This window comes from Portunus trituberculatus, chromosome 50 (assembly GCF_017591435.1).
Source record: "Portunus trituberculatus isolate SZX2019 chromosome 50, ASM1759143v1, whole genome shotgun sequence".
Taxonomy (NCBI): Eukaryota; Metazoa; Arthropoda; class Malacostraca; order Decapoda; family Portunidae; genus Portunus; species Portunus trituberculatus.
The window spans coordinates 29,967,340-29,988,321 of NC_059304.1; the positions used below are offsets into that span (position 1 = coordinate 29,967,340).

General features: G+C 38.4%; 1 protein-coding gene across 1 annotated transcript in view; it reads left to right on the forward strand.

Annotated features, from left to right (window-relative positions):
* LOC123499957 (cytosolic 10-formyltetrahydrofolate dehydrogenase-like) overlaps positions 1-20,982 on the forward strand; it is a 330,856-nt gene that overhangs the window by 38,046 nt on the left and 271,828 nt on the right. The window contains exon 3 of the mRNA XM_045248489.1: positions 9,126-9,277. Within this exon, the coding sequence (XP_045104424.1) occupies positions 9,126-9,277 (152 nt within the window). The remainder of the gene's footprint in view (positions 1-9,125; positions 9,278-20,982) is intronic.

Sequence of the window (20,982 nt, forward strand, 5' to 3'; positions counted from 1 at the left end):
TAGTTTGAGATTTGAGGAAGTTTGATTTAGCAAAAGATCTGACTTCACTGATTTTATTCTTAAGGTTACTGATGTAGTCAGACACACTGGGGCTTGAAGGAGTATTTTGAGTAAACCATTGATCCTTTAATATTTTGAGAGGCCCCCTGATCTGTCTACCATAGAGTAATTCAAAAGGGAGTAACCTAAAGAATCTTGAGGAGATTCTCTTAAAGCGAAGAGAAGGAAAGAGATACTTTCATCCCAGTCTCCTTGATGCTCCAAGCAATACTTCTTCATCATGGATTTTAATGTTTGGTGAAACCGCTCCAGACAGCCTTGGGATTGGGGGTTACATGGTCGATGTTTAGCTCATTCACTATCTGTTGGAAAAAATTGCTAGTGAAATTGCTACCCTTGTCAGACTGAATTTGTTTTGGAATTCCTACCGAGGTGAAAAAATGTATTAGATGTTTTACAATGGTCTTTGATGTGATGTTCTTAAGAGGGAATGCTTCAGGGTACCTGGTAGTGGGATCCATGAGGGTTAACAAATACTGATTCCCTCGTTTGGTTTTGGGTAAGGGCCCTACGCAGTCTAGAATGATCTTTTCGAAGGGCTCCGTCTGAACTGGAATAGGCGTCAGAGGAGCTGGCACAAGGCGTTCGTTAGGCTTACCCACAATTTGACATATGTGACATGTTTTTACATAGTGTGACACATCCTTTTCATTCCTGGCCAAAAAATGTTGAAGAGCCTTCTTGTAGGTTTTTGGATGCCTAGATGACCTGACAATCCATCATGAGCTAGTTCTATAATGGCTGGTCTTACAGACAAGGGATGACAACTTGATGTGTTTCTGACCAGGTGTCTAGTTGTTTCAGTTCAGGAGGTCTGTAGGCACGCATCAGGACTCCTTCCTGATAATAAAAACAAGGCAATTTAGACATATCCTTTGTCTCACTGGCAACATGTCTGATCTTAGCCAAAGTGAGATCCTGTTCCTGAGCATTAATCAAATTCTCCTTTGAAATGATGTTATTGTACAAGTTGTCAGTAGAGGCAATCATTGGTGGAGGAAGTGATGAAAGGGCAGGGAACTTGGACTGAGACCTGGTGACTGCACACACTGGGAAGAAGTGAGGGGATGTTTCGTCCAGGGTCTTAGTGGGACTTTCTGTTAAGGGGGAATCAAGAACAATTAAGTTTGGAACAGCCAAGTTACCCGCAAGATCAGTACAAGATAGTACCCCCGGTACTGGCAGTTCACCAGGTTTAATGGCTACCACAACCTCTCCTGAAATGAAAGGGCACTGTAAGCTAATTTTAGCCAAGGGATAGAGAGCTGTGATTTGAGACCTATAAGGATCACCTCCCCAGTGAAAGCCTGTTTGATGTTAGGGATGATATCTTCCCTTAATATGGATTGGGCAGCACCTGTATCACGCAGAACCTTGACATTTATTGCCTTGTCTTTACCATCAGTCAGGGACACTTTATCATGATACATGTACGAGTCATAAAGTTATAGAGGAGAGTTGACAACATTTTTGGATCGTGTGTCCTGGTTTCTTACAGTATGTACACCGTGGGGAATTATATGCATTTGGCGAGAATCCGGTCGGCTTACCACCCGCGCCCCCAAAACTTTCCCCAAAGGAGGACCTAACATTAGATAGTGAACCACGACCTCTACTACCCAGGGATCCCATCAACAAGGCAAAGGCATCAGCCACTTTAGTGGCAGACTTAAGATCACTCTCTCCCTGTTCTTCCACATGCCTCAGAATATTAAAGGGTAACTTGTTCTTCCATTCTTCCAGGACCATTAGATTGAGCAACTTAGTTTCTCACTAGCAAATTCAACATAGGTGTGAGAGTCTGGTTTCACATACTTTCGGAACTGTTGTCTGTATCCGTCAGAAGTGATAGAGTAGGCGTCTAGAATGTTACCTTTGATCTCTTCATATTCTACCTCATCACTAAGGCCGTTGTATACCCTATAAGCTTTTCCTACTAGCTTAGGGACAAGGAGAGACACCCACTGATCCTTGGGCCATTTATTCCTATTAGCAATGCTCTCAAAAGCGCGAAATGACCCGTCAACATCAGATTCATCAAAAGGGGGAACTAGCGGAGCAGCTGCAGCAGGATTAAAGCTTGCTAACTTTTTCTTTATATCTATTTCTTCCCCTCTAAACTTAGCGTCATTTCGTAGGGTTAACTCCTGAATTTCTAACTCTTTCTCCTGCCTTTTAAGTTGTAACTGAAATTCTCTCTTTATTTTCTTTTTCTGCCTGTAGTTGCATTTGTCTTTCCTGTAATTCTCTCCTTTTTCTGCCTGTAGTTGCATTTGTTTTTCCTGCAGCCGGTATTCTAGTCTAAGCTTCTCAATTTCCCACTGACTTATCCTACTCTTATCCTGTTCTTCCTGGGGACTGTGTATTATAGTCCTCGTAGAGGCTGACATGGGAGTTAACTCTTCTATGGCATTTCCTAGCAACTGACCTTCTTGCACTAGATGTTCAACAACTACATTCTTAATGACCTCTTTAGTCATCTGAGACGTGATGGGAACATCAAAATGTTTAGCGATGGCTTTCCATTGGTCCTTCTTTATATTAGCATCTTTAAGTTGTTCCAGAGAAGGGTCAGCACAAAAATCTTCAACGTTAAACTGAGCAGAAGCCATATTAAATAGATGTTAAACAAACAACAACAAAAAAATGATAAGCGAATTACTTAAGTGAGGAACTTGGCAGAGTGATAATAAAGGCAACTTTGGAAATTACCTAGATTATACTTAAGTAAACACTTATGAGTACAATCACTAATGAGGGGGGGTAAACTAGAGAATTACAACATTAAGAGGGATCCGGATTACTCTAGTTACGAGACTTGAGAGAGGAGTGAATTGTACTGGAACTTGTTATTGATAAGGAAGTGGATTAATCTGAGGGACTAGTTAAAAGGGCCAATTCTAACTAGCGAGAAAAATGATCCATGAAGTGAGGGGATTGAGGGTTCGCATGAACATATGATGATCCCAACACTTGGATAATACTTATTACACACCTGCCTATGTGCAAAAAATAGAGATAAGTGCTATCGGTGAACACGCCTTTCTACCTGGTCTCCTGCTCTACCACTGCTATGTGATACCAATGAAAGTCACGAAGCACTTTTAACACAAAGGGGAGCCACTTGATCGCACAAAGGTAAATTTAAACCACACGCAGAGTAAGTCACAGAAAAAAACCACATCAAAGTCACAACACCACAGAAACACAAAAAAATAATGTAATCACAGAAAAAAATTCACTGGAAAATTGGAACACTGAGCAAGGGTTATAATGGTCTTGTCACGATCGCCAATTGTTACGTTCACCGGTTAGACGGGTAAGATTGGCATCGGGGAGCCGGTGAACAATAACAATAAAAAAAAACACTGCAGGTTCAACTGGTGAGGAAATGCAAAGGGGGGCACTTAAGAAGCTATTTAATAAGACAATAATGTAACTGACATACACATAAAGATATAACATGAAACACATGAAACTGACATACACATATACATATAACACATGAATAAATATAACAAAGAACCCAGCTTAATACCTAACAATAATACTAATCCTATATGGAGGCAATGTGGAAAACACGGGACGAGGGGAAGTGATACTTATGAGGTGTCGCAGTGGTGAAGTGCTGGGTGAGGTAGATCCCACGGTAGTCCAAGAGGCGTTGTGTTCACTGGTTGAGGCCTTGACCTCGACTGACTTCCAGAAGTCAGGGGAGCTTGCTTGACACTTCCACTGGAGTCGAATGGGGCCGCGTGAATCCAACTTCGGGACAGTAGCGAGGCTTCATGAGACGGTGATGTGGAGGGTTCATAAGACGGTGGCGTGGAAGGTTCATGAGACGGTGACATGGAAGGGGAGGTGGAGAGGTGGCGAACGAGGTAGCAAGCGGAGGAGGTGATGGTAGTGGCGGGCCGTAACATTGATGTAGGGACACCCATTTACGGTGCAATGACACTGTGAACTATACCTGCCTCACACTTTTTTATAAGGTCAACCTTATCTTTGAAAGGCAGGAAGTTGTGCTTCTTAGGGCTGGGGAACGCCAGCTGGGGCGAGAGTGATGCAGATTAGCGACGCACAGGCTGCAAGGCTGCAAGGTTGCCACTTCAAATTTTCATTTCTCTCTATCACTTGCGTGCATTTCCTCCCACTTTCACCTGCCACTCGTGCACATTTTCCCCTATTTTCACCTACGCCAATCCCAAAATTCCTAATTGTACATGCATATATTATTGTGTGAAAATAAACATATTTATACTTTTTGCAGTTTTATCATTTTACTACAAAAGACATAAAAAACTTTCTGGTATCGAGAAATTAACTTTTCGTTATATTATCATGTCAGACTGGACGATGTACACAGAAACAAGTGATCGACTCTCATCCTAATGGAGCGAGTCACCACATAGCACCATACTCTCACATGTTGCATCAGATATATATATATATATATATATATATATATATATATATATATATATATATATATATATATATATATATATATATATACCGTATTTGACGGCATATAGGACGCACTAGCATATTAGACGCACCCCCATTTTAGCAGGTCAGATTCAAGAAAAAAACATTTTTTAGTGTCTTTAAGCATATATTCTTAATAGCAGTCTCACAGCACATTACAGGCATGCAAGGCATCACAACAGTAATAAACATTGAACACTAAAATAAAATTTTTTTTTCCTGAACTTCTCTTATTTATCACCCACGTCTTTATGTCAACCTCTAGTTCTGGCCAATGTGGGGCTGGACGACGAAGGTTATGGTTACCTTTCTTTGCACTCTTCAGTTGTTGTTCTTGCTGTTGCCAGACATGTATAATTTTTTCCGTAGGTGGTGGCCCAATAGCCCTTGCTGCTGCTCTATTCCCATTTTCCTTGGCAAATTCTACAACTCTTGATTTGTAAGAAATCATGTAGCTCAGTCTTTTCCAAGCTACTGCCATGATGATGGGGAGGGTGTTCCAATGTTACCAAAAAATCAAAACAATTCACACCCTTACCAGCAGTGATACCAAATCCCCTATGGTCACGAACAGTATTTACGGTAAATGGAATAAGCATTGAATAGATTGGTAATAGATGTAATAGAATAGACATAGAATAGATGAATAAAAAGCAAGAAGAAGGAACAAAAATTTGGATGGAATAGAAGTTAATTAGATGGATTATATTCTGTAGTTTTGTTTCTTGCCAACAGATGGCATGTAGAGCGGGGTTCTTCTGATCAGCTGATGCTTATAAACAAGACTCACGGCCTCATGGATTACAATAGATTGCTTTCATTTTTGTGATAATTTGTTTTTAAGACTCAGTCATAATACAACAATTTGTTTTTAAAGTAATACTGTTAATAATAATAATAATACAAGCAATAAAATAATGATGAGTGGATTGTAGGTTAGGTAGAAACACTGATCATAAGCTTGGTTAGTGTGTCTCGGGAGCCAATGGGAGGTCTCAACTTCGCGTATAAGACGCAGGCTGATTTTATGAGCCAAAATTTTGGAAAAAAAGAGCATCTTATATGTCAAATTGGAATATATATATATATATATATATATATATATATATATATATATATATATATATATATATATATATATATATAAGATAAGATAAGATGATTTATTGGTCACATTGTTCTACATGATACATACAAGTGAAATTCTTTATGGCAAACAGGTTCCAAAAGTACTATACATAAGATAAAAGTATGTCACATAGAAGCATTAAAATAATTTCTGTGAATACAAAAGGTTGAAGAGCACTAGATGGCTAGGGACAAATAATTTTTTGTACCGATCCATTTTTATCAATGGCAGTGCCAGCCTTCGTCTTGACATTAAAAATATAAAACTGTTATTTAGAGAATGAGTTTGGTCCTGCATTATTTTTCCAACTTGTTTTATTGCAGCCTCTTGATATAGAATGTCTGAACGTTACTGATGCCCCTAACTTTTTAGCTTTTTTAACTATTTTGTTCAGCTTATTTTTGTTTGTTAAAGTTAGCTTTTGTACCAGGTGGTGATAGAGAAATTCAAAATTGACTCTAAGGTGGATTTATAAAACAGACTGATTATTTTCTTGTCTACATGAGCATTAAGATTCTGATAAAATGAAGTCTTTGGCTACACTTTTTAATAACTAGAATTGTGTTTGCATTGCCTTTAAGTTCATCATCAATCATAATCCCAATATATATTATATATATATATATATATATATATATATATATATATATATATATATATATATATATATATATATATATATATATATATATATATATATATATATATATATATATATATATATATATATATATATATATATATATATATATATATATATATATATATATATATATATATATATATATATATATATATATATATATATATATAGAGAGAGAGAGAGAGAGAGAGAGAGAGAGAGAGAGAGAGAGAGAGATATATATATATATATATATATATATATATATATATATATATATATATATATATATATATATATATATATATATATATATATATATATATGCCACCACCCGACAGGCAGAAGTGTAAACCAACACTACCCTGTGCCAAGGCTGCCACTCATAGGAAATCCTACAGTATATATATATATATATATATATATATATATATATATATATATATATATATATATATATATATATATATATATATATATATATATATATATATATATATATATATATATATATATATATATATATATATATATATATATATATATATATATATATATATATATATATATATATATATATATATATATATATATATATATATATATATATATATATATATATATATATATATATATATATATATATATATATATATATATATATATATATATATATATATATATATATATATATATATATATATATATATATATATATATATATATATATATATATATATATATATATAGAGTCCATATTTCATAAACTATAATAGGTGTCCAGACAAATATTTAGTGTTTGAAATAAAAAAAACCCCATTCCCCTACATACTGTCAATAAACACTCTAGTTTTTCTTGCAAATTGCTATTTTCCCTGTAGGCATCCCCTTTCCCCTACAGTAGGCTAAAATCACCTACTGTAGGGGATTTCCCCTATGAGTGGCAGCCTTGGCACAGGGTAGTGTTGGTTTACACTTCTGCCTGGCGGGGTGGTGGCAAATTTGGGCTGGCGGTGGATTTGACCGGATGGGTGGCACATGAGATATGAATGTCGAATTGGCGAGTCAGTCGGTCGAACCTTGAGGATTGGATATTAATTAACTGAGTTCGAATTGGTGATAATTTGAACTGCGAACACTTGAATCATGAGGATCCCTTATACAGTAAGGTCCCGGGTTATGTCGGTCTCAAGTTATGTCAAACTCGTAGTGACTTCAGTCCACTATAAGGCAATTTAAGATTAAAAAAAATTGAAAATTCATAAATCGTAAAGCGCGGGATTTATTGTTATTGTTGGCCGTCAGGCGTTACTAGTAGTTACCCGCCACACCGCCCGCCTCACGCTTGAATACAATAACACCCTGCCTCAGTTCCACCCCACCGTCGCCCCTGGCAAGTGTTATCCTACTTCTGCGTTTACTGACTCAAGTTCTTAGTATCTTGCTAAATGACACCAAAGAAAAAAGTACTTAGTGACAGCAGTGATGCTAAGAAAAGGAAAACCATTATGCTACAAGAAAAAGAGGACATAATTAAAAGACATGAGAAGGGAGGCAGCAGCTTTGTGTGAGGGAGGGAAGAAGAAAATGGGAAGCACGTTATCATGACAACGGGGAGGTTGACGACCTTGAGGGCTCGCGCACCCACCATCACAACAATAACAACTCCGGAGTCTTCGCCTGGGCCACACGACACTCGCAGCTCACTTGCACCGTCTGCGCCTGTCTGCTGATACCTATTGCCCTTTCCTATTGCATTTCCTGCTCCGCTGCCCACGCTTCTACTCCCACCGCACTGCACTACGTTCCCAGCTGTCCGCCCTGGGCGTCACAACATTCGACCTGCCCACCCTCCTGGTGGCCTCAGGCGTCCACCCCTCTCGGCAACCTGCAGTGCTTCGCGTTTGCGGCCCTAATCAACAACAAAACCAAGCTTGTGTTTCATATTCCTACATAGTTGTAAATGATATAACAATATAACAATATAACCTTTTACTTACATGAATGACCATAAAGAATGATTGGTTGAAAACTCGATAATATGCTTTGAAATGTATGCAAACTCGAGTTACATAGAAAATCAACTTACGTCATGTTTCAGGAACGTAACTCTGGCGTAAACCGAGACCTTACTGTATATATATATATATATATATATATATATATATATATATATATATATATATATATATATATATATACACTTAACCCTCGGCTATCGCGCCCAATTTGGGCCGAAACAGCATCGCTATAGCCGAAAACGCGATAGCCGAATTGATCTTGGCGGGAAGGCGGTTTTGGCCAATGAGCGCTCAGATATCCCATGACGTCATGGCTGGGCGCGCGATAGCAGGCATTTGAGGTCGCGATAATGAAATTTTAGCAGCTTTTCATGGGTGCGTGATAGCAATAAAACGCGAAAGCGGAAGTCGCGATAGCCGAGGGTTGACTGAAAATATATATATATATATATATATATATATATATATATATATATATATATATATATATATATATATATATTCACTGGAGAGTCAATATCTGAACATAAATCGTTCCAAATGGTGGCAGGAGTAGGGATGTGCACTGGTATCCAGTATACCAGAAAACTGGTATTTTAGCTTTTGTAGTACCGTAATAATGGAATTGCCGGTATCAAAATGGGACAACCATGTGTACAACTGTTCAAGTTTTGGATATTTTTTTGAGTACCAAGTCGAATGTTTGCGCTCGAGTACTGAAAAGTTTGATTTTTAAGATGTTTGAGTATTGAGTCTTCTCTGTATGTATATGTATGCCTATTTATATTTGTATTTATATCCTCAGCAACAGTGGCAGCTACTGATGGTGTGGATGTATTCAAGATCAAGTCATGGAGGAAGAAAGGAGTGGTCCTGCCTGATGTCTTGGAAAAGTACATGTCTATTGAACCAGAGCTGAATGTTATGCCATTCTGCACCCAGTTCATTCCTATGGAGGTAGGTTTACTCATAACTATAGTCCGACTCAAATATGAAGGCTGCTGAGAGGGGGAGACCTATCGGGGATTCCCCGGCTGCGACGTCGCCAAACGTCGCAGCCCCAATTAAAGGATTAACACTGAAGTGTGGAGAAACGCCCATCTCTCCCACTCTCTCTCTTTCTCTCTCTCTCTTTTTTTTTTTTTCTCTCTCTCTCTCTGGCTTGTTACTACTTCCTCCTGTTTCTTATTACTATATAGTTCTCTCATGCACGTGTGTGTGTATTTACCTAATTGTATTTACCTAATTGTAACATACGGGAAAAGAGCTATGCTCGTGTTGTCCCGTCTCCATATCTATTAATGTCCAGCTTTTTCTTAAAATCATGAATATTCCTTGCGTTGACCACTTCCACGTCTAAACTATTCCATGCTTCCACCCTTCTATGAGGGAAGCTATATTTTTTCACATCTCTCCTATAAGTGGCCATTTTAGTTTTTTCCCATGCCCTCTCGACATTCTTTCATTCCACATACACAGATCTTCCCTATCCATTTTTTCCATGCCAATCATCACTCTGTATATTGCTATCAGGTCTCCCTTTCTCTTCTGTTTTCCAGGGTCGGAAGTTGCATTCTTTTCAGTCTGTCTTCATAAGTCAAATCTCTTAAGTCAGGCACCATTTTGTTGCAGCCCTCTGTACTTTCTCTAGTTTCCTTATGTGTTTCTTTAAGTTCGAGCCCACTGTATTGTTGCATATTCAAGCCTCGGTCTTATCATTGCAGTAATTATTTTCTTCATCATTTCTTCATCTAAATATACGAACGCCACTCTTATGTTCCTCAATAAGTTCAATACTTCTCCAATTATTTTGTTTATATGTCTCTCTGGCGATAGGTCATTGGTAATTGTCACCCCAAGGTCTTTTTCTTCATGACTGGTTTTATGTCTTCATTTCCTATCTTGTACATACTCCTGATTCTTCTTTCACTCTTGCCAAACTCTATTTTCTTGCATTTTGTCGTGTTGAACTCCATTTGCCATGTACAGCTCCATTTCCATATTCTGTCCAAGTCTTCCTGGAGTAGTTCGCAATCTTTGTCACATCTCACTTTTCTTAACAATTTTGCATCGTCTGCAAATAGGCTCACATAACTGGACACCCCATCCACCATGTCATTTATGTAGACCGCGAACATTACTGGTGCCAACACTGATCCCTGTGGAACTCCACTCTCCACCAAGCCCCATTCTGATGGTCTGTCCTTAATTATTGTTCTCATTTCTCTTCCTACCAAAAGTCTTCCATCCATTTTAGTAAACTGCCATGCACTCCTCCTACCATTTCAAGTTTCCAGATCAGTCTCCGTGTGGTACCTTATCAAAGGCCTTTTTAAATCCAGATATATTCCATCAGCCCAACCATCTCTTTCCTGTATTACATCTATCACCCTCGAATAGTAACATATCAGGTTTGTCGTGCATGAACGCCCTTTTCTAAAACCAAATTGACACTCACAAAGTATGTCATTTTTCTCCAAGAAGTCTGTCCATCTATTCTTCACCACCCTCTCACACATCTTAGCTACCACACTTGTAAGTGACACTGGTCTATAGTTCAATGGGTCTCTCTTGTTACCTGATTTATAGATTGGGACAATGTTAGCTCTTTTCCAGTCTTGGGGCACTACACCTTCCCTTAATGAGGCATCAATTACTTCACAAACTTTTTCTGCCAGTTGCTCCCTGCATTCTCTTAAAATCCATCCTGATACCCCATCAGGTCCCACAGCTTTTCTCACTTCTAAACTCCCCATCATATTCTTGATCTCCTCCACAGTTACTTGAAACTCCTTCATAATCCCTTTCTGTTCCATTACCAGTGGTTTGTCAAAAGCAGTCTCCTTTGTGAATACCTTCCGAAAGCATCCATTCATAGCCTCTGCCATTTCCTGGGATCTTCACTGCATACTCCATTTACTTCTAAACTTTCAATACTTTCTCTATTTTTGATGTTGTTGTTCACATGTCTGTAAAAAGCCTTGGTTGGTCTTTACATTTATCAATTATATCCTTTTCTTGTTTCTTTCTTTCTTCTCTTCTAATCAACACATATTCATTTCTTGCTCTTTTGTAACTTTCCCACTGCTTAATCCGTCTTTTCCTTCTCCACCTCTTCCATGCATCCTCTTTTCTTGTTCTAGCCTTTTCACATCTATCGTTAAACCAGTCCTGCTTTCCAACTTCTCTATGTTGTCTTATTGGTACAAATTTTTCTCACCTTCTTTGTATATTTTTATAAATTCCTTCCACTTTTCATTTGCTCCTTAGCACTCTTGAATTTCATCCAATTTGTCTCTTGAAAGAATTTCTTTAGGTTTCCAAAATCTGTCTTGGCATAATTCCATCTTCCCACTTTATATTCTTCATTTCTTCTAGATTTCTCTTCATCTATCACCTTGAACTCCAAAACTGCATGATCACTCTTTGCTAAAGGGCACTCCACCCTCATCTCCTCAATGACCATTGGCTCTGTACTAAAGACCAAGTCCAGTCTTGACGATGCTCCTCTCCTCCAAACCTAGTATCTTCTTTGACCCACTGAGTTAACACATTTTCCATTGCCAGTGTCAATAGTGTATTTCCCATGTTGTCTCTGATCCTTCCATTGACCAGTCCTCCCAACACACCTCTTTACAATTAAAATCTCCCATCATTATAGTTCGTTCACAGCCACCCAACATTTCTTCCAGACATGTTCCTGTATCACTTATCATTTCTTCATATTCCTGTACTGACCATGCATTTGTCTTAGGTGGTACGTACACCACTATGTAGTGCCTCTTTTTCCTTCATTAGTTTCTGCTCTGATCTTTAGCACTTCTGCCTTTCCCATACCTTCTTTCACTTGATCCACCTTTATATCTTTTTAACCAGCAACATCACTCCTCCTCCCATCTTACCTACTCTATTTCTTTTCCAAACATTATATTTCCTTCTCCAACCATCATCAGGTCTTCTCCTCTCTCAGTTTTGTTTCAGTAAGACCCACAATATCTGGGTTCTTGTCCTCAAGTAATCGTTGAGTTCTAAAATCCCGATATCACTCCATTTATGTTGGAATACATTACATTCCGCTCATACGTAAGTTTCTTTAGTCCTTTCTTACTGTACTTTTCTGGGTTATGAACCACTTCCTCAGTCTCATATCCAAGATTCTCCAGAAAAACTCTTTCTTCTCCTCTTCTGTCCTCTCTTCATTTTTTTCAAAGCCTCCTTTCTCAACTCATTTAACATTTCTCTTTCCTTTTCACCGAGATCTCTTCTCAACCAAATCTTCCTTGTTGTTTCCTGCTGGGCTAGCCTCCATGACTTCTCCACCAATTCATCTACATCCTTTTGTGACTTAAGTTTGATTCTTATTGGCCTCATACCTTCTCTTGTGAACTTTCCAATTCTATGGAAGTCCTCTATTTCTTGTACTAGGTCTTTTCCTCCTCCTGCACCACATTAATGATATTATTTATCACCTTTTTATGTTTTTCTCTCTCCATTTTACTCGGTGTCTTATCCTCCTCCACACCAAATATCACCACACATCTCTTTTTGTCTACAGTTTCCTCACCAATGTCTCATTTGATTTAATAACCTTCACCACTTTCTCAGCAATCTTCTCTTCTATGATCTGTTGATCTATAATTTCAGCAAGGCCCAAAGTTTTCTCCCAGACTCTTTGATTTCCTTTTCCAGACTTGCAACTTTGTAATTTACCTCCTTTCTTTCCACTTCCTGACTTTTTTCCATTCAGCCTGCTTCTCCATCACTTTTCCTAGAGATTCTCCACATTTTTCGCAATTCACTTTAATTAGCTTAACTTCCTCTTTCAGTGCTCCATTTTCCTTCTTCATATCGGCACACTCTTTCATTACATTGTCATAACTCGTTTCCAAGGCCCCATACTTTTCAAACAGTTTTCAATTTTACCTTCCAACTCCAGAATTTTCTTCACATAAGCGCTCTTCTCCATTATTCCTTGAAATCCTGTGAAGTCTGATTCATCTTTCGAGTTCACGGCCGCCATGTTGCGCAGATGTAAACAAACCAGCTGATGGCTCAAACGCAGGCTACAGTTTATATTTACCTTCCCTGGACATTATTTTGCTAATCAACAGTTAACATGACTATATGGAGATGGGACAAACATTACCAGCTCCTTTCCCACCTTGGTTACTCTTAGGCAATGGTAACTGTAGAATTAGAGATGATTGCTCTGGAGCTCAGCGACCACATCCGCCATCGACGATGTGTGTGTGTGTGTGTGTGTGTGTGTGTGTGTGTATGTGTGTATAATCCTGCTTGCGCGAGTCTTTCAACAGTTTATGTATTGGTTCTCCTTTGACGCGACACACACACACACACACTCTCTCTCTCTCTCTCTCTCTCTCTCTCTCTCTCTCTCTCTCTCTCTCTCTCTCTCTCTCTCTCTCTCTCTCTCTCTCTCTCTCTCTCTCTCTCTCTCTCTCTCTCTCTCTCTCTCTCTCTCTCTCTCTCTCTCTCTCTCTCTCTCTCTCTCTAAAATAGACAATTAGACATGCATCTTATTTGTTGTTTTATTTTACTCTTTTTCCACACCACCCATGAGGTAAGAGTTAAGGTGCGTTATTTTTATAGAGGTTTTACCCTGTAGGCATAATCCTCTCTCAGCTATTTAATCAGACAGTTCTTCATCAGAAGTGTCCTCCACATTGATAATAAAAGAATCCTTTAAGCAGAACTTGTTGACGCTGTAAATAATTAATTTCTCCTGACTATGAAGGTTACGATGGCGAGTAGCGCGGACGAGATATTCACCTTCCATCCTGAGCAACAGGGAGGGGAAGAGTGACTCGATTTGACCTGGGGATTATCAGCGGTCAGGGAGGTTGACCTCACCCATGTCCAACCTTGAAAAGTAGCAATGCTGGAGAGCAGTGGTGCTACATTTTGTGATATCTATACAAAATCATTGTCTTCATTACACTAAAACAATTTTCAAAGCTCACTATACATCCTTATTAGAAATTTAGAGGAATACACTTTTATGACGGTTCATTAAGATGTAAGTTAATAATGAGATCGAAACATGTGCTACGATGCTTGGCGACGCCGCAGCCGGGGAATCCCCGTTAGGTCTCTCCCCTCAGCGGCCTTCATATTTGAGTTGGACTATAGCTACTTGGCAGGGAGAGAAGATTAACACTTTTAGATTGCAGATTTTTAACTTTATTTGACACTGCATTAAATGGAGCTCTGCTTTAAACACCTTAATTTCATAATGTTTTAGAAAAGGAAATACAGGCAACTCCCACTTAACGAAGGTTCACACAACGAAATTTCGCTACAATGAAGGTTTCATTTTACTACCATCTGCTCGTTTAATGAACACCAAACTCGCTTTAACGAAGTTTTATCCAGGTAATTTTTTCAAAGTTTGAAAGCCCCGTCGTATCATGCAAGCCGACAGGCTTTTGAATACAGCAGCGCCTCTCGTGGACAACACACGCACCACACACTCCCCATGTTCAAAACAATAACAGTGTCAGCAGCAGCTCGTCTTCCCTCACTCAACTTACCACCAAAACGCCCTGCAATGTCGCCTAGCATTGCTAAGAAGACCAGGAAGTCTCTTACTTTCGAAGTGAAGCTGGATATTATTCACAGACACGAGAGAGGAGAGAAAACTAATAGCATTGCACCGTCTTGACTCCATCTACTGTCTCTACTATTTTCAAGTCAGTAGACTCTATTAAGGAGGCTGGTGAGACTGTATCTTCCTTGCAAGCTAAAAGAACCACTGAAGTCATTACTCTACAATGGATAAAATGGAAAGCCTTGTGGAAATGTGGTACATAAGTTTTGTATGTGATACAATGATGTGCCTTTTGTTTACATACATTACATTAGTGTACAAAATAATGACTTAGATAAAACTGCCTAAATGTTTAACTTCATAATTTTTACTTTCATTAAACCTTTCACTGTACTATGATGCATTCTCGCTTTGTTTACTCTCAATGGAAGTTCAAGTCAGGAGTTAAACTTGTTATAATTGGTTTTCTTAACAAAGGGATTTTTAGGAATGTAACCCCTTTGTTAAGTGAGGGTTGCCTGTATTTTGAGATTTTCAAGGAAAGGAGAGTTTAATCATAAATTAATTCGTCTTTCTGTCATCAGTTGAAATACAACAGAAAAAATACTGTAAATCACAGTGAAGTTGGACCTGAATAAGCTGGATATCGGATAAGAGTTTGCTTTGCAAATGTTAGATGAATTCCCGCTTCCCCACACAACCATCTGCCGATGTAAACAGAGCATTCCCCTCATACCTCATAATCATAATCCGAATCATACTGTATATCCTCACTATCTCTCATAATTATGATAATCCTTATCACTGCTACATGAAGAAGCAGAAGCCATTATCTCTAGCTACAAGAAAATACAAGTCTATCCAAGGCAAATGATAAAGTGATTTTCTTGAACCTCTTGGGTGGACTATTGGAATAATATTCATACTGTCAAACAAAAGAATAATGGTTGGCTTTAGTTTTTGCATGAAATACGAACCCTGATATTGATTGGCTAATGAAGGGGTTGTCTTGTTAGGAGTGCTCACTTGTGCTTAACACCCTTGGGAGACATAATTAAGAGTTCTAAGGTACTGAAAAATGTACAAACTTGCTCACTGATACCAGACAATGCACAGTGTTCACTAGCGGCAGCCAGACTTGTTTACAACCGCCTGCCACAGCTGCACCTCCATCTGTTTAGCGTTTATGGAAGTGTGTGAGGTGTGCATTTCTTAAATTCATTTGTTGGATGTCTGGACTCAAGTCATTAAATGAATATCTAGACACTGTCCTGATTAACTGAATTCCAGATAAACGAAATCCAGATAAATGAGGATTGAGTGTGTATGTGTGTATACAGTGTATATATATATATATATATATATATATATATATATATATATATATATATATATATATATATATATATATATATACAGTAAAAGTCCAGAAATCCGGAAGTCATGGGGGTTCAGGGATTCCGGATTCTAGGATTTCCCGGATTGTAAGATAGTAAAGCTGAAAGTAAGATTAAATTCTTGAGGGTACTATGTAAACCCCACTGAACTACCTCCAACTTGCTATATCTCTTTGTAGTACTGTCATAACATCTTACATAGATTGCTACTACCACCAGTCCACTGTGTACTTCCTCACCACGCCACACAAGATTTACGTAGGCTTTTTTTTCTTGAAGATTTGCCAGACTATGTGGGGAGTGGCATGGGCCTTTCCAGCCATTATGGCAGCCCATATGTGATGATTGCTCTTTTCCTAGTTGTCAACTTGTATTTGTGTAGGTGATTTCACTATTTTACGTAGGCTATTCCACCATTCACATATACTGAGAAGTTTGAGTGATTGTAATGTACTGTATCCCTCATAATATGTATACAGTCCACAATACTTATGTCACACTTTATAAAATAATTTTAAGTATAATGCAAAACACATTTCATAACATAAAACATTTACTGATGTCTGATAAAGGGACACAAAAAGAAAGGAAGGCCTCCAACATCATATGCCAGCCAATCACGTCATTGGTGTCGAGTGTACACCAGATGGACCACCCACGCAGATAACAGGACTCCGCAACACACACACACACACACACACACACACACACACACACACACACACACACACACACACACACACACACACACACACACACACACACATCACCTACAGAAACATAAAACACCACTTATAATACCTCCAAATATTATTCTCTTACGAGTTTGTGTTAAACTCAATGTCGGTGATAACATGTTCGGTTTCGGCTATTATTATTATATATTTATTACTATTATTTCTTACTTTATACATATGTAACTCAGCCTTTCAGATTTTCCGGATTATAAGGATTTCCGGATTATAAGGTTCCGGATTTAAGGACTTTTACTGTATATATATATATATATATATATATATATATATATATATATATATATATATATATATATTTTTTTTTTTTTTTTTACGGTAAGGCCTATAGCGCCTGTAGGCACACTTGAAGAATGTATGGGAAGCGCGGTTCAGCTTCCGCCCATTAGTGGCGCAGGCAATTTTATTTATAGTGGTACCCATATTAGGGCCCATATCACCACCCAAGCTCATCTTGAGTGTAACCACCTAGAACCTGGGTATCATGGTGATATGTAGGTAGGTGTTTTAAGGCTGTACGTGGTGGGATTCGAACCTGCGTGTGGACGTCTGCCCGATCCCACGCTCACCACCTTATCCACTATGCCACCGCTTCCATATATATATATATATATATATATATATATATATATATATATATATATATATATATATATATATATATATATATCTTTCTTTACCTTAGAGGAGGGAAATAGGACTAGAAATCATGGCAGGAAGATTAGAAAGCAAGGCTGCAGGTTAGATATAAGAAAATATTTCTTTAGTCATAGAGTGGTAGACTTCTGGAATGCATTGCCAGAGACGGTTGTAAATAGCACTAGTTTGACAATGTTTAAAACAGATTAGATAAGCACTTAAATTCATTAGATTTATAATTATGTATAGCACTGCATGATAGTTTTTATAAGAAATTTACTATAGTTAAATAAGACATGATCCCCATGTATGGGGACCACAAATTGTAGAGGATTTCGCTGCAGGACTTAGCCCTGTTAATGGGCCAAATATTTAGAATTAGTATATAATGTATTGTGTACTTGTAAGTGTATCTTTAAGTACTGATGACGAGGTCGCTGTGCGACTGATACAGGATAACCTAGATGGGCCCTGGTGGCCCTTTGTTATCCTATTATTTATGTTATGTTATGTTATGTTACACTCATTTGCCCTGCTGCTGGGAAGGGGTAAACACAGCCTGTTCTTGTGCTATACATGATAGAGAGGTTGCCCATAAAAAGTACCTTCCATCTCCTGAATCTCATGCACCTTATATTTTTGCCCAGAATCATGCCAAATCTGTTCTTCAACTTGCCTAACACTCCTTCATAAATAGAATATGTCAAAATCTTTCAAATTCCCCTCGAGACTTCTGGCTTCTGGGCAAAAACATCTTCAAGTAACTTTACTTCTTCATCTTTCCCTCTATTTCATATTGATGGAACAACTACCATCTCACCTGTCTCTAAAGCTGAACTCTTCTCTCAAGCCTTTGCTAATGACTCCACCTTGGATGATTCTGGGCTTGTCCCTCCTTCTCTTCTTCCCTCTGACTATTTCATGCTTACAATTAAAATTCTTCGTAATGATGTTTTCCATGCCCTTGCTGGCCTAAATCCTCAGAATACTTATGGACCTAATGGGGTCCTTCCTATCGTTCTCAAAAACTATTCCTTGCTTGCACATTGCCTGGCCAAACTCTTTCAACTATGTCTTATCAACTTTTATCTTTCCTTTATGTTGGAAGTTTGTGTACATTCAACCTGTTCCTAAAAAAAAAAGTGATCATTCTAATCCCTCAAACTACTGCCCTATAGCTTGAAATTCTATTTTATCTATAGTTTTTTAATCTATCCTCAATAGGAAAATTCTCAAGCATATGTCACTTCACAATATTTTTTCTGTCAATATTGCTATACTGGTGATCTGGCTTACCTTATTGAGCCTTGGTCATCCTCCTTTAGAGATTTCGGTGAAACTTTTGTTGTCATGTTAGACATATAAAAAGCTTTTTATAGAGTTTGGCACAAAGCTTTCACTTCAAAACTGCCCTCCCACATTTTCTATCCTTCTCTTTGCAACTTTATCTCATTTCCTTTTCAATCATTCTATTGCATCCATGGTAAATGGTCACTCTTCTGAATATGTTAACTGGTGTTCCTCAGGGTTCTTTCCTGTCACCCACTCTCTTTTTATTATTCATTAATGACCTTAACCAAACTTCTTGTCCTATTCACTTCTATGCTGATGATACCATGCTACACTTTTCCACGTCTTTTCAGGGACGACCAACCCTTTAGGAAGTCAACAGATCATGCAGGGACACCACAGAATGCATGACTTCTGATTTTTCCAAGATTTCTTATTGGGGCAGAGAAAACTTAGTTGTCTTCAATGCCTCAAAAAATCAATTGTTCCATCTATCAACTTGACACAACCTTCCAGACAACTATTCCCTCTTCTTCAGTGATGCTCAGCTGTCCCCATCTTCTACACTGAATATCCTCAGTCTGTCCTTTATTCATAATCTAAACTGGAAACTTTAAATCTCATCTCGTGCTAAAACAGCTTTTATGAATTTAGGCGTTCTGAGGTGTTTCTGCCAGTTTTTTTTTTACCCCTCCAACTGATAACTTTGTACAATGGCCTTATCCCCCCTTGTATGGAGTATTCTTTGCATGTTTGGAGGGGGCATGTCCATTCACACAGCTTTGTTAGATAGGGTGGAATCAAAAGCTTTTTGTCTCATCAACTCCCCTCCTCTGACCTACTGTCCTCAGCCTCTTTCTCACAGCCATAATGTTGCACTACTTCCTATCTTTTATTGCTATTTTCATGCTAACTGCTACATTGATGCATGCCTCCCCTCCTGTAGCCTCACTGCACAAGGCTTAATTCTTCCTGTCACCCCTATTCTGTCCAATTCTCCAATGCAAGAGTTAACCAGTACTTGCAGTTTATCATACCTTTTTCTGGTAAACTCTGGAACTACCTACCTGCTTCTGTATTTCCATCTTCCTATGACTTGACTTCTTTTAATAGGGAGGTTTCAAGACGTTTGTCCATCACTTTTGGATAACTTACGATCTTTAAGGGAACTGGTAACCCAGTGGGCCTTTTTTGCCCATTTTTTTTTGCCTTTGACCAGTTTCTGCATAAAAAGAAAAGAAAATCTCAATTTCAATACCCAAGCCTATCTACAGGTTTCCTGACTTGAGGTGAGCACCTCAGCGGTTGTTGCATCAATGATGTCATCAATGATTGTTTAGCCTGAAGTTGCCATGGTTCGAGATTGGGAGTGGTGTGGTCAGGGAGTGGTTTTGACCTGCCTGTTGAAAGTGGGAGACCTCTGACCTGGAGTGTTCTTCCTTCTGGCCAGAGCTTTTTTGCCAGGCTGATCAGAACCTTGTGTGAAGATGTTTGGTAGTTGCTTTGGTGATTGTCAATCATGGGCATGGGCAGACATTCCTTGTAGGAGGGTGTGAGGTCGTTTGTCAAGACTATGACTTCTTGGCTGCCCTCATACTATACTCGGGTGTAGGCAGTGGGGAGTAGCATTGATCAGCCTAACTGGTTTGACAAGAGAGTCTGTTTTAGAGTTAGAAGCACATTTTTTAGTAAATAAAAGACCTGGTTGAGATAGCCATGCAGGGAGGGAATAACCATTACAGGATTTCCTAGGGAAGGAAAAGAATCCTGTGATGGATTTGGTAACTGTGCAGAGTAGAAACCTAATAGAATGAAGAACATTATTAAGTATCAATTCCCACTGTCCCTGTGGTAGATTATGAGAATGAAGTGCCAGTCTTATCGCCTTCCAGATGATTCCGCTTTCTTTTTTACATTGGCCATTTCCTTGAGGGTGGTACAGAGTGGAGTGACTCACGACGACACCGTGCTTAGACAAGAAATCTGATACCTCTCGTGACATAAACTAAGGGCCTT